The 15,260-nt window shown below is 45.8% G+C and overlaps 1 protein-coding gene across 3 annotated transcripts in view; it reads left to right on the top strand.

Moving 5' to 3' along the window:
- EGFLAM (EGF like, fibronectin type III and laminin G domains) overlaps positions 1-14,469 on the top strand; it is a 178,575-nt gene extending 164,106 nt beyond the window's left edge. For all 3 annotated transcript variants that reach the window (XM_019464217.2, XM_019464218.2, XM_019464219.2), the window contains 4 exons: positions 1,552-1,695; positions 7,902-7,985; positions 12,375-12,478; positions 13,276-14,469. In XM_019464217.2, coding sequence (XP_019319762.2) covers positions 1,552-1,695; positions 7,902-7,985; positions 12,375-12,478; positions 13,276-13,430 — 487 coding nt within the window. In that variant the 3' untranslated portion in view covers positions 13,431-14,469. The remainder of the gene's footprint in view (positions 1-1,551; positions 1,696-7,901; positions 7,986-12,374; positions 12,479-13,275) is intronic.
- The last annotated feature ends 791 nt before the right edge of the window (positions 14,470-15,260 follow it).

Below are 15,260 nucleotides of genomic sequence, written 5' to 3' on the forward strand. Positions count from 1 at the left end.
CAAAGTCACCATTATGGACCCTGCTTCTCACTGCTTCACTCCAATGCGCTGTATGGGGACAGTAAACTTGACCTCTTTCTATGTAGGTCGGGCTCTTGGAAAACCTAGACCAAAGTCCCCTCCCCTGTTCGCTGCAGATAATCCCTGAGCGAAGATGGTTCGACTGAATGATTTTTCAACTTTACAGTGGTGCAAAAGTAATGTGCATTCAGGAGAAACTATACTTTGAATTTTGAGTTTTTATCTTCTCCCAGGCTACGATGTGTGATACGATCCTCTCTCATAGTGTGGGGCAGTGGCCGCAGCTCCCATTCAGCCACACCGTCAGGAGGGTGAACCACAGAAGCACTTACAACCATTTTGTTTCCATACAACTATTCTGTTTCTCACTTTCAGTATGGTATTGTAAGTTACACGAGACACTCAACACTTTACGTTAAGGTTTGTTTTGGATGATTCTGCTCTCCTGTGGGCTAATGTAAGTGCTCTGAGCACGTTTAAGGTACGCTATGATGTTTGGTAGGTTAGGTGTATTAAATGCATTTTTGACTTAGGGCATTTTCAATTTATGTTGGGTTTATCAGGGTATAACCCCATAGTAAGTTGAGGAAGATCTGCACTAACATATACTCTACAGCTCCTGACCAGGTACGTGAGACAGAAGGATGGCACGAGCGATAGGAAAATAGAAAAAGAGACTTTTCCAGTAGTGCCATATTAGGAGCAATGCTAAATTACGTTTACTTTTATCTCACTTTGATGTAAGGACCTCATGCTTGCTCTTCTCCTTTTATTAGATAAAACCCTGGTCACTTTAGTGAGACTAGATTTCTGAACTGGTCTATTCCCAAGAATTGATAAGAACACATAAGCATGTGATTATATGCCCAGCCATGGCTGTGGGGGCAGGGAGCTGACCTGCCTGAGCATCCCTCCATTCCTCTCAGCTTCCTCTTCCTCCCCACCCTGCTGCTGCCCCAATAGCTCTCAAGATCATTATCCAATCAAGCCACCTTCCTCGACTGGCACTCTGCCCCGTCTGGCACTCTGCCTCCTGTTCTGCCCTAAAGGACAGTCCCTGCCAGAGCAAGCCATCGATGGCCATGATCATAGCCCAGAGGGCTGCTGACTTGAACCCCTTGGCAATTAAGAAACTCACTCTCTGTTGGGGAATAAGGAGCGCTTTTCCAAGGCCCCACGAAGGTGGGACAAGAAAGAGGAAAGACCTAGGTGTGTATAGGGGGTGGTGCATCTTTGATGCTGGCATTGGCCAGACTCTGGCTACTCTGTGACTCATCAAGTACTCCCTCGTGGAGTTTCACCACATGTGGCGAGGGGACACTGCTGCAGAATGAGAAGTCCAGCATTTTAGACCCATACTGTGACTCGTGGCGGTGATGCCATTTTTAATTTCCTGGTAGTAAGTATCGGGAAGGCCAGATGACCCTCATTCCTGGCTTCTTGGGGCTGGTGGCCAAAACTGGGATTATGCAGAATGGATGTCGATGGACACTGGTTGGTTTGCTGCAATTATTTGTCTTTTTCCCCCAGGGTATCAGGATCAAGAACAAATGCATTCATGAGGTTTAAGACAACTGCCAAAGATGGCCTGTTGTTGTGGAGGGGAGACAGCCCCATGAGACCCAACAGTGACTTCATTTCCTTGGGCCTTCGAGATGGAGCCCTGGTGTTCAGGTAACCCCCTCACCAGCTGTCTGCAGCATCACCTTGCGATTTTTCTCAGTGCTGATCATGCCAAACAGAGTCATGCCAAAGTAAGCCAGCACACATTTTGCTGGAATTGACTGTTGCCTGAAGTGCCAGGCTTATTTGACGCTCCTGGTGTTTCGATGTTTCATCCATCTTCTAGAGCAGTAGTCAGCAGATTATAGCCTGAGGACCAAATGTAGCCCCCCACCCAATTTTGTAAATGAAGTTTTGTTGGAATTCTGCCATACTCGTTCATTTATATATTATCTGACTGCTTCCGTGCTACACTGGCACACTTGAGTAGTTTCAGTGGGGACTGTATCGCAAAGCCTAAAATATTTATTATCTGGCCCTTTACGGAAAGTTTTTTGACCCCTGTTCTAGTATGTTGCAGCCATATGCTCCCCACTTGGAAATTAGGAAGTCGTAGAGAGAGGACTTTGATAGCGCCAAGCATGGATATGACTCTTCAGCTCAAGCTAGCTCAGACGGATGCAGCCATCGAAGGTCGCGAGACCTGGATGTAAATTATGACTCTGTTCCCTATTAGCTGTGCAGCCTTTGGAAGGAGAATGCCTGCTTTCCAATCTCCCACGGCAAAGAAGAGCAAAGCACAGATTCATACGTCAGTAGGTCGACCCAACATTTGGCTTTCTGTAAATGCTTCTTGGGTGATACTGATAAGGCAGTCCCAGAAGTTCTTACCTCTTTTGAGTGACTTTAGACTATTCTCAAACTTGTCAAATGGATGGTTGTGAGGTGACAAAAGGGTTTCCTAGACCACTGCTCCCCGCCACACTGGGCGGGAGCTGGGTTTCTCCAGGCAGGCACTGGCTTGTGTGATATGAAAAAGCTTCTGTAGAGATTTTGATGCTACATCCTCACTCGAGCTTAGAAATAACTTGTCCAGGTTCACCTGGGTGGCTCCGTGTGTTGAGTGTCCGACTCTTGATTTCAGCTCAGGTCGTGATCCCGGAGTCGGGGATCAAGCCCCGTGTCAGGCTCTTTGCTAAGCATGGAACCTGCTTAAGATTCTCTCTCTCCCTCTGCCCCTCTCCCCCAAGCGCGGTCTCTGGACCAGCAGCATCCGTGTCACCTGGGAACTTGTTAGAAATGCAGATTCTCAGCCCTGCCCCCGACTTACTGAACCAGAAAAACTCTAGGGGGGTGCCCAGCATTCTGTTTTAACGGTTTCCCCAAGTGACTCTGTGTCTGCTAATGTTTGAAAACCCCTGCGTGTCTCTAGATCGTCTGTCTGCTCCACGGGGGTAGGAATTTATCTGGCTTTCCCTTTTTTAATTCCTCCTCTGGTGACTAGCACAAATTCACGACATGATAGGGCATCAGTTGGAATTAAAACAAAGATGACTGACCTGTGGAGAAGGGGAAGATTTAATTCTGAGGCTTCTGTGGATCATGCACTGGGATTACTGATAGCCAGAGTAGAATAACCGTTAAGTCTTTTTCAGTTTGAACAAAAGGCATCTTGAGAGGAAATGTCACTTGCCCAACATCACGCTTGCCCCCAGACAGCAGAGCACGCTAAGCCATGCAGTCCTGTGATTGCCGGGTTCTAGTGAGAGCGCGTGTGGTTGGAAGCTAGAGGCTGGCCGGTGGGAGCAGTTCTCACCGGCTGGTTCCCCTTCCCCCGCTTGGCCCCGAGGTCAAAGGCAGAGCTCTTCACACCCCACTTTCAGGCTGGCTGCCGCGAAGCCATTTTCTTGTGGTTTTCCTGTGGTTAACCTCACCAAGGCCTCAAGTGCTTGATTGTGCCCAGAAAAGGGAACTGAAACAGTAGCTGGGCCGTGGGTGGGAGGCCCCACTTCCCCCTAAACCGCCAGCTAAAACCCATCCACTCAGCCCAGTCATGGGAGCTCTGCCCAGGGCCCTCCCGGCACAGCTCTCCCTCTGGCTCCCACAGCCGGCCACCCCCACTTCCCACACCCTCAGAGACCCTTCTGACAACTCCACGGCATCCCAGCCATTTTTGTTAGGCTACCACTTCTTCCTCGGGATTCTGAAAATGGGCCCAGTGTTTTTCACTTAAGCCTTGGAGTTCTAGCTGTGTCCTGTGTAAGGGATCGCCCACCTCACCCCCACCAAGGCACACATCTGCGCCCGCCCCTGGGCCTGGGGCCACAGCCTTGTTGCCTCTGCTGCTTTTCCTTCCTCTGGGCAGTTCCTTCCCACATCCATTCACCCAGCACCTACTGCGTAGGAAGTTCGGCTGCGGGAGGCTGAGCAGAGAGAGGAATTAGAGTTCAGGCCAGTGGGTTGAAAATGTCAATGTACAGAGTCAGCAGGGAGCTGCTCTCGGAGGTCGACTCCTGGGACCACCCCCAGAGATTCTGCTGGACCAGGTCCTAGTGGGTGCCGTCAGGAACCATGCCCTAAGAAATGATCAAAAGCGTGGCCTTCTCAGTCAGGTTTGCACCATTCCCATGGCCGTGTGACCTCTCGCAGGTCACCTGACCTCTGTGAAAGGAAACAGTTGTGAGCATTGAAGGAGTTAATTCACAGAATGCAGGGCCTGGCATATCTAGCAGTTAGTGGTAATGGTTATTAAAATCGTGATCTTTGAGCAAATGTTTTCTGTGTTTCCGTGTGCAAGATTAAGTGGAAGAAAGGGAATCCAAGTGTGTGGATACTGGCTGTTTTGTTTCATTACGCTTTATGGTTGGATATGGGGCATAAAACCCAGTGAACAGGTTTGTGACAATCGCTTGATTGACCGTCTTTCCCACTGTTTCCGTGTGACCTTGATAACATTTTCAGGCAAGAGAGAAAAAGGAAGAGATGTGCCATTAGCAAAGTGCCCTGTGCTACAGTTCGAAGGGAACGTGACTAAGCAGGGGTGTCGCCACATGGAGGCAGCCGAGTGGTTTCCAAAAGGCCTCACCTGGTGGCTCGTCGAGCCAGCCCCCCGCTTGGTGCTCAGCCCCATAGCTTCTCGTGCACAGCAAGTTAAGTAGGTAAATTTGGACTAAAATAAGCGATTCATGCTAACCAGATTAACAAGGCATTGATAGAGAAGCCAGACATACATTCATTTGTTCATTCATTCTATATTTCCACCTTTAAAAAAAAAAAAAAACACCTGAGGTATAATTTACATAAAGTACACAAATGTTAGGTATACAGCTTGATGAATTTGGTACATTTAAAAAAAATTTTTTTAATGTGTATTTATTTTTGAGGGGGGGGAGGGGCAGAGAGAGACGGAGACACAGAATCCGAAGCAGGCTCCAGGCTCCGAGCTGTCAGCACAAAGCCCGACGTGGGGCTCAAACCCAAGAACTGCTGGGAGATCATGACCTGAGCTGAAGTCTGACGCTTAAAACCGGGTGAACCACCCAGGTGCCCCTGATTTTGGTAAATTTTTAAACATGTAGATGCCTGTGTAACCACCCCCAGAACAAGATAGAGAACATTTCCCTCACCCAGGGAAGCTCCCTCATGCCCTCTCCCAATACAGGTAACCACTGTTCTTGGTCTTCATCATTGCAAAAAGCAGATATTCCAGAGTGACAGGGTGTCTGGAGAGACAAGAGGTTATTTGGAGGGTGAGATAGAGTGGTGGTGGGTATTGGAGAGTCAGGTCGTGGAGATGCCAACCGAGCGGCCCCTCCAACCTCCACCCCACAATGAGGGCTGGATTCCTGTCTGCCAGGTTCACTGTTGACTCCCTTGAGCACTTTTGGGCTCTTTGCGTGAATAGGAGCCTTATCAACTGAAAGGTTTCCACTCACTGGATCACAATCTCGTTCCAGTCTAGCGTCCCTGAGATTTTACCCAAGTCACCCTGATTCAGAAACTTGGTGTTCCTGGCCTTTTTAGTTACATATTGACAGACTCTGGGTTTACTGTCACACATGACTACTCTTCCATGAGAGGCCTGATGAGTTTAACTCTTGGTGGCAACTTTCTCCTTATTACTGGTTCCTGCAGATGTATTGTCAACCCTGAATATGAGCTGCACTAAAGACCTCATATATTTGGGGTAATGGGGTTATTTGGATCTTACTGTGTGCTGTGCTCTTTGTATATAATATTCCCTGCAGTCCTTCAGGGAAGATATTACTCCCTTTTCACAGATGAGGAAACAGGCTCAGAGAGATCAGGCAAATGGCCAACGTCCCAGAGCTAGTCACTGGCAACGCTGGGAATCAAGGCCGGCTAGTCCGGTCCAAGAGCTGATGCTCTTTCTGTTACCCTGTGCTACCTTTCCTAAAAGCCACACTAGTAATTCAGCTCAGTTGCTGCCAAGCAGCTCTTGGCCCTGCTTCGTATTCGTTCGTTTCTTCAAAAAGTATTTGGCCACTAAATAATGAAATCTGACAATTCCACCTGCAGGCTGCTTCATACAAGGGGACACAGGATGTGGGAAAATTCATTAGAAAGCAGTAAACTTTTCAGGATCAGAGTGACAACTGTGTCTCCTGGTTCGTCAAGTCGCCCAGGTTCTGTGCTTGGTTCAGTGTCGGTGGGCTATGTGACTCCGTTGAGCCGCCATTATTACAGAAAGGACCGATAGTGCTTTCCCTGGGAAAGCCAAGTGCTTTCTGTTCTTGCTGTCTTCTCAGAGCGGGTGCATGCAGGAGCTCAGTAACTAATCCAGGTTTCCTTTCAACATTCCTAATTCTTGGCCAGTCAAGTAATGGAGAGATATGTCCTCTTCTAAGATGAAGAGAGAGGTGTCCTGGTGGAACACATTTTCTTCGAAGACCATGATTACATAGGCTTTATTACATTATCAAGGGGAGGTCTATGCAGTTGGCCCAGTGCCCAGCCTGGAGTGGTCACTCACCAAATATTTGTTGAATCGAATTAAATTAGAATTATTGAATGAACACTGGACTAAGAGGGATATTTCTCTCCCGTAAACAACATGTGCACGTCTTCTGATACCCCCGGGGTAGGAGGGCATCTGGAAACTGCACTAGAAAATACAAAGCTACTGAGTAGACCTGATGTCAGAATAAAATGGGGAGGGAGGAGCAGATAGGAGACCAAGTTAAGTCCTATACGTTAGTTTGGGGATTTTCAGGTAAGTTCCCCTGATCTCTTTGGGGCTCAGCCTACTCCGCAACGTCCTGTTTTGTTTTGTTTTTCAAAAGGCGAAAACACGTGTGTTAGTTTCTGAGAGCTGCCATGACTGTTACCACAAATTGGGTGACGTAAAACAATAGAAATTAATTCTCTCTCCATTCTGGAAGATAGAAGTCCAACACACAGGTGTTGGTAGGGTCGGTTCCTTCTAGAGCCCCTGAGGGAGAATGTTCTATTCCTTTCTCCCACGTAGCAGTGGTTGCTGGCAATTCTTGGTGTTTCTTGGTTTATAGATGCATCATTTCAGTCTCTGCCTCCATATTCGTGTGGCATTTTCCCATGCATGTCTCTGTCTCTTTGTCCAAAAATTCCCTTTTTATAAGGACATATTGGATTTAGAGCTGCCTATTCCAGTATGACTTCATCATAAACCTAGATTACATCTGCAAAGACCCTATGTCCAAGTAGGGTCACATTCTGAGGTTCTGGGTGAACCTTAATTTTCAGGAGACATCATTTAACCTAGTAGCACACATTACAAATGATAAAACCCTTCTTGTTCCCGATACTATGGTACTGACGCTTCTGTACATGGGGCCCAAACAAACAAACACCTTGAGGATGTTATGCTAAATGAAATAAGCCATTCACAAAGTGATAACCACTGTATGATTCTACTTATATGAGGTACCAAGAATAGTCAAAGTCACAGACACAGAAAGTAGAGTGGTGTTTTTGCCAGGGGCTGGGGAAAGGGTGGATCGCATGTTGTAGCTTATGGGGCGCAGAGTTGCAGTTTTGCAAGATAAAAAGAGCTTTGGTCATTGCTTGCACAACAATGTGAACATACTTAACACTACTAAACTGTCTCTAAACCCTTAAAAATGGTTAAAATGGTAAGTTTTATGTTATGTGTATTTTACTACAACTAAGATTTAAAGAAAACTTTTTTTTTTTTTTTTTAATCATTCATGGCCTAGCCTGGAAACCTAATGCTTTTTATAACATTGTTTTGTTTCGTGTTAAGAAAACTGCATTCTGAGTCCCAAAGAATGTTCGAGATGAGAATCGTTTGTGCACGCTTGGCTGCCTGTAGTATAGTACTTCATTCTGTCTGTCTTGTTCTTCCCCCACGCTGTCAGCTATAACCTGGGCAGTGGTGTGGCATCCATCATGGTTAATGGCTCCTTCAATGATGGTCGGTGGCACCGAGTCAAGGCTGTTAGGTGAGTACCTACCAAAAGGTGAAACAGAGGTCGATGTGATATCCCAGTCCCTTTAGCCCCAGTGTCCTGTTCCCCAACCTTGCCTGGCATCCTACTACTTCTGACCTGGGTCTTTCGGGGCATTTTGTTACTGACTTCCACCTTACTTTTCCCAAACACTGGCAGACTAGGGAGGCTGAACTCCCAAATCTTCACTCGACAGTGACTTTCTGGAGAAAGAACTCTTTGAGGGCTAAAGTGGAAGGGGGCCTTGCTATCTAGTGAGAGCTATAGCTCTAGTGGGATAAGATTTCCGGGCATGTGGACTTTAAGAAATGCTTCAACTCTCATTGTGTAGGCAATCGCCTACTTTTCCTTTTTTTTTTTTTTTTTTTTTTGACATTACAGAGCCTTAGAATCTGTGTGTAACCTGCCCCAGTTACATATTTCCCCTCTCACAGAGGTCACTACCTTGACTTCTGATTAACTTTGGGTAAATCATTCCTTTAAAATGAGTTTTACTACCTGTGTCCATATTCTTAACAGTATATTCTGAGAAACCAAATAGCACCAGGCTTAAACTTAGCTCTATAAAAAAGTGGCACTCTTACTCTTAAATATAGACAACAAACAGAGGGTTGCTGGAGGGTTGTGGGAAGAGGGATGGGCTAAATGGGTAAGGGGCATTAAGGAACCTACTTCTGAAATCATTGTTGCACTATATGCTGACTAACTTGGATGTAAATGAAAAAATGAGTTAATTAATTAATTTAAAAAAATGCAAAAAAAAAATTCACTCTTGCCATGTTAGATGAAGGTTCTAGGAGATGAACTGAACAGAGTCTTTGGGTCAGGTTCCTTGAGCATTTACCGTAGCCCTCCGTGAGGAGGTTGGTGGGTGAGGTCATGAGTAAGGCTTGGGAAACATGGGGCTACCATGATCAGTTTCCGGCTCAGCTCACATGTAGGCTGTGGTGGGAGTAGCCTCGATGGACCCCAGTGTCCTGCCCATTTTGCCTACCTCTGAGCCTGAAAGGATGTGTAAGGATAAAGAGGCAGAGCTGTGCCAACTGCCCAGGGGGTTCAGAAAGCCCTTGAAAAGAGACAGTGATTTTTATGAAGCCCTAGCTCCGACTGGTTGAAAAAAGGAAATGTCTTTCCCATAGTGAGTATTTCTAGGATATAAATTTAAATGCTTGTAGTTCAACTTCAAGATACTACAATGTAGCTTCTAAGTTCTTCATATTTCTCTCTTTACTCATCTGTAAAAGGGCTCACTCAGAATCATCCAAAGGAATATGAAATACCACATTTGATCCCTTTAACTCCCATCCTGGGAACATCAGAGAACACCTGTTGTTAATTTCCTTGAATCGAGAAGGTTGGTGGAATAGTCAGACATTGTGGAATGATTATTAAATCCTCCAAATTGTTGTGGTTTGATTATGCTCATCAAGATACACACTGGTGGGGATTCTAGGCACTTCCTAGACATCTCAGGGAACAGAGGTCAAGTGACATTCCCAAGACTATACAACTCTCTGTGAGCAGAACCAAAATTAGAATCTTAGATCAAAGCTCTTTCCATCCCACCCCGTAGAGTGGCAGCCCACCCCAGCTAGGATTTCAGATGTTTTAGAGGGTAAGACAGGGCATGTTCCAACAGAAGGACTTTGAATGTCAAAGCACTGAGCTTGGCACCACAAAAATGATTTAAGACCTGACTGTTATTATTTTCATCAGTGATATCTCTGCCTGTGGGTCTTAGATTGCAGTGAGGACTGAACAGAAGGAACTAACCAGGAACTGAAGAGATGGGAGGATTCAAGCAGATGTTATAAATTGTGCCCCAGAGGAGCAGATAGGCCTAGAAGGGGTAGTACAACAGATCCAAGCAGGAACTGGGTTACGGCCATGGGTTTCAACTAGACCTAGAAGGGTTGGATGAATACCTTAATTCTCTGAAGCAGGCTTCAGAGTCAGAAATAGAATTAATGAAGAAGAGATCTCCAAGGGGAGCTCGGCTTCCTACATTGTCTTGCTCTGAGTAATCCTGGTCTTGTAGGAATTAATCCTAGCAGAAAAGAGAAAGCAAATCTTCATTTGTTAAGGTTCTTCAAGATGCCAGGTGCCTTACATACTTTATCCTGGTCAATTTTCACAGCAACTTGGGTTTTGTGATCTTCGTTTTACAGATGAGAACGATGATGGTATTGGTAAACAATAGCAGCATCTTCCTCTACCACTCTTTGTACAGCAATTACATATCAGGTACCATGCTCCGTGCTTTGCACGTATAATCTCTCATCAGTAGCCTCGTAGGATAGGCATAGTTACTCCCATTTCAGACGAGGATGTTGAAGCTTCACACATTCACTTGTTCATTCATCTACTGCAGTGCTATTCCAGACACATGAGACACATCATCGAATAATACCATCACCCTTGCCTTGATGGTCTTGCGTTCTAACGGGAGGCAGTAGACAATAAGTAATGGACCTAATAGCGAAGTATATTACTTATCATATTAGAAGTCGATACCATGTTTTTTCAAATCTAAGATGCCAGTGATTGTAAGAAGTATCTTCATTTCAGAGATATAACAAAATGAAAAATTCTTAGAACTGATGAAATGAAATAGGAAAAATGGAATTTTTTAGAGTCATGGAGGGGGGAAAACGGCAGGTCAGGCAAAGCGAACTACTGTGGGCATTGCCCATCACGGCATTCAGGTGTGAGATCCAAAAAAAGCATATCCAAAATGGGGAGGCGGTATGTGGTATCGAGGGTGAGGACAGAACAGAATTACCTCTAAAGCTAGTTGCTAGAAGAGTTGCTACCAAGATGTGAAGCCCAGGCGACAGATTTATATTAGTGTACCCCCAAAAAGGAGGTAGAGCCAGGAACCTCTGGAAGGTGAAGGAGGGGCTAAAAGCAGGAAGATCGATTTTAAAAAATGTACTTGAATTTACTTAAAGAGTTAGACCCCAAACTTCTTTTCTACTTCCCATATTTGGCACACTTCCCTTTGCCTAACCATGGGAAAATAATGAAAGGCAGTTCTCTGGAAGAGTGAAATAAGGGTCTGGAATGGGAGGCACTAGGCATAACTAAATACTGGACCATATACTGGGCTGGGGACTGTGTTCAAGCTCATATATTGAATATTAAGAACCCTGTAATTCTTCCTCCAGTGAGATTACAGAGCGCTGGCAGCCATGCCTATACTCCACAGTAAAGGAAGTAGAAAATTCGCGTGTCCCCCAGGAAAATGATTGAGCCAGATCACAGCACAATGAAGCCCATCACACAGTCAACAGAGCCCATCCTGCACACAGAGCTTCCAATCTGCTTTTTAGTGCTTTTTTTCTTCACTTGACTATGAAGTGGCAGTCAGAAATCACTGGGCATTTGAGAAAAGTCTCCAGTGTAAAAGATGGGTACCACAACAAATTAACATAACAAAGCAATTTGAAGGAAACAGACTTGAATGAAAAAAAAATGATAAAACATATTACAATTGTCAGAGAGGGAAGAAAGGCTATTAACCCAAGAAACAAGAACAGTTTGCTATAAAAAGGAACATTAGAAGATCAATAATGAACTCCTTTTAAAAAAAAAAAAGCGCAACCTGCATTGGTGCACCCCCTCCAAAAGCTGTACAAACAGAGGCAGTTTTTTGAAGGTCATGGGACTGGGTAGTTTTGGAAATCAGCTTAGAAAGTGGTTAAAGCCCTTGCCACAGATGAATACCTCCACTCCACTGTGCCCAGAGCCCCTTCTGGGTGACTCTCTAAATCCTTTAGAAACTTCTAAGCTGTTCTTTGTCCTCCCCTAGAGTAATCCTCCCTCTACAATACCTGCTTCATTGGCTTCCCGTTTTGCTTAGAATAGCATTCAAACACATCATGTGCCATCATGTCACGACCACTTCTCCCCTTATACGTTCTTCTCTGGTTCCCGTCAGCAGAGATGCCCTTCATCATCTGCTTCTGGCTGCTCTACTCCCACTTCTGGAATTCTCTATGCTTAATCTGTACCAGTCCCCTGTTTTTTTTTCCCGTTGGCATTGCCACTTCCTGCTTGCATTACCCTCCTCCTTCACCTGACCTACCCAGCCTTCGAAACTCAGAATCTCCTCTGAAGCTTTCCCTGACCCTCTCTCCTCCTGTGTAATTGCACAGCATCCTGGCATTCCTCTACTGCAGAGTGGGGGCACGATGTGGTCATTTACAATTTGATTTTTTGTTTGCCTCGGTAGACCATATACTCCTGTAGGCCAGGAATTTTTTGTTCATTTTTGCACCTCTATCATTTAGCATGGCGCCTGGCACAGAGTAGGTACTTGAATACAGTTTTATTAAAATGGAGCGTAATTAAATGAAGCTCCAAAAATCACGGTTTCTACAGGGATGGCCAATCTGGAAAGATAACTGTGGATGACTATGGGGCCAGAACAGGCAAATCACCTGGCATGATGAGGCAGCTCAACATCAATGGAGCTCTGTATGTGGGTAAGTGACCTTTGACCAAGTCTAAATTATGCCAGTGTTTTCTCATTAATCTTCCATTTCTCATGGTGGGGCTCCCCAAAGCGGTGTACTTCACTGGATCAGATACTTAGAAATTGGGAAGCCTGCCAGATATTCTCTTCTTCCATTTTCTGAACTTCTGACTCATCGCTGAGGGGGCAGGAAGCACTTAGATGCTTTTGTGCTTTTGGGCTGAGCCACCAGGAAAACCATGCTTTTCTTGTTTATAGAACAGGAACCTGCTTAATATAGCTCCGAAAGTTCCCTCTGAGGAAGGAGGATCTTTCTTTGGCCCTCTCAGAATTAGAATGAGTGGTGTTTCTGTAAATAGTTTAGAACCTGCTACTGCAGATACAGAAACCTGAAAATACATCTCTATCCATGTGATAGTTCCTAAAAGTGCACTTGATTGAAAGCATTCAATATCAGTGTATTTCTTTCTGTTTAAGATGACATCACATTTACATGTTACATTTTGTTGACATTATATAACATTTCAAATTTTATTGGATACTATTTGGCTGTAAGTGGTCAGTTGGGTCAGAAATCACATGCAGGGAGGGTGTAAATAGCCTCTGGTTGTGTGTCAGATTGATATCAGTCAACCTGTTCCTTCAGGGGTAATCATTAATTGGACAAATGCTGTGCACCGAGCAGTTCAAGGGGCTCATAGCCCTCACTCATCGTGTCAGCCAAGGGACGCCTTGGTCAGTAGACAGGTGTCCTAAAGAGACATCCTCCCCTTTGGCTCACCTCCTCTCCCTCTTGCTTCCTGGCAGGTGGAATGAAGGAAATTGCTCTGCACACTAACAGGCAATACATGCGAGGCCTTGTGGGCTGTATTTCTCATTTTACCCTGTCCACCGATTACCACATTTCCCTCGTGGAAGACGCCGTGGATGGGAAAAACATCAACACTTGTGGAGCCAAGTAACACCAGCTGGCCTTGCCCAAGGGACACAGCCTTCTATCCTGAGAATCCCAGGGGGCCCCGAGCCCCTGCCCGATGCCATACGCAGAGGCACGGGGACCAGGTGTGTTTCCTCTCATCAAGGAGAAAGTACGCCCTGATGAGAAACGAGACCCAAGACAGGAGTCCCTGTGTGGCCTTTCCTGCTGACACTCTGTGGGCCAAACCCAGCGGAATACTCTGTGTAGGAAGCATCGAATTTTCTCCATTGAATGTGTAGGGGCTGCCAGAGATCACACATCAATGCAAATTCCAGAGCCTGTCTGCTGTAGCTCAATGACTGTGTTGTGATTCATAGTGCATAAAAAAAGAAAGAAAAAAAAAAATAGAGACCCAAAGGGCCAAAGGGCAGGATTAAAATACTTCCCTCCTTCCCTGACTCATGACACTCTTACTGACAGCAGAATGACCATTTGACCGTGAACCTCGAATTTCTCACCTTGGTCCGAGAATTGTTAGGATTAACCCCTTCCACTCCTCAGTGGCTAGTTCAGTGTGCTCTATTCCATGAAAATAAGGATGAGGGGAGACTAGACATGGAATCACAGTTATAATGCTGCCCCCCCAAGTTTACCTTTAATGGAAAACCCCTACTTTTTATAATGGGAATCTAAGAAAATGGGCACCATGATTTTGTAGCTGTCTTTTTGTATGTGTATATTTTTATAGCTGCAGATTGTCCGCACAGTATACTTTTGCCAGTTGGCGTGGACAACCCTGAATTCTTTGCACACTTCCAAAAATTTTTCTCCCCAAAGAGGCTTGTTTGGGCCCTTTTGGCATCATTTGGAGTGGGATAGGTAGCTTGGGGTGAGCACGTTGGGGAGCTGACCATTCTCTTTTGGTAAACGTTGGCTCAAGGAGATGAATATGAAGCTTCCAAAATAAGCAGATTAAAAGGCACTTACTTGTGTTATTACTGAGGTTGGTCACTGTCATTTTTGTTTCAAGCGAGGGGGGATGTCTGTAGGGAACTTGAATAAAAGAGATGAGAAGGCTAGAACTCTTTCATTCGGTCTGGTATTCATTTGGGGGCGGTGTTACGGATCCTGACAGAGGCGATGTCCACAAAGGAACACTAACACAATTAGTAACGAACCATAGAAATGATCCCTGCAAGTCTTACAGCGCTGTTCTAAGGCTGTTCCGGGCCAGGGGGTGCCCTCAGCATGGTCCGAGTGTCTGGGCAAGAACCAGAGACGCGGGACTGCTTCCTCTGAGCCGTCGGCCATGCCCCAGCGCTGTTCACGCTTGTGACCCTGCAGGCAGCTGGCTCACTGGCACATCTCCAGGATGGGACTTGCTAAGGGAAAGGTGAGATGAACACTGTCCCCAAAGAGAAGGGAAATATGACCCAACTCGCGTAAGAGCCTATAATTAGTCCGTCATGAATCTCCTCTTACGTGTGCACCATTTGTGCAGCAAAGACTCCGAGATTTGGGCCAAGCCCAGTGTGGGCACTTTACGAATTCTGAAAAATGGGGCGCCGGGGTGGCTCAGGCGATTGAGCGTCCGACTCTTGATTTGACTCAGGTAGTGATCCCAGGGTTGTGGGATCGAGCCCCAAGTTGGGCTCTGCACTGAGCGTGGAGCCTGTGAGAAGAGATTCTCTCTCTCCTCCTCTCTCCTGCCCCCTCCCCTGCTCTCTCTCTCTCTCTCTCTCTCTTTCTAAAATAAGAAGAAAAAATTATTCTGAAAATTGAATAAACTAGAGACGTTCACTTCGTGCTTCAGCCTTCTGCTTCCTGCCTTTGGGACCTTTGATGACCAGGACCCTTCCTCCTGGAGGAATAA

Source organism: Panthera pardus, unplaced genomic scaffold, assembly GCF_024362965.1.
Source record: "Panthera pardus isolate Hobbes unplaced genomic scaffold, ASM2436296v1 HiC_scaffold_2, whole genome shotgun sequence".
NCBI classification, from domain to species: Eukaryota; Metazoa; Chordata; class Mammalia; order Carnivora; family Felidae; genus Panthera; species Panthera pardus.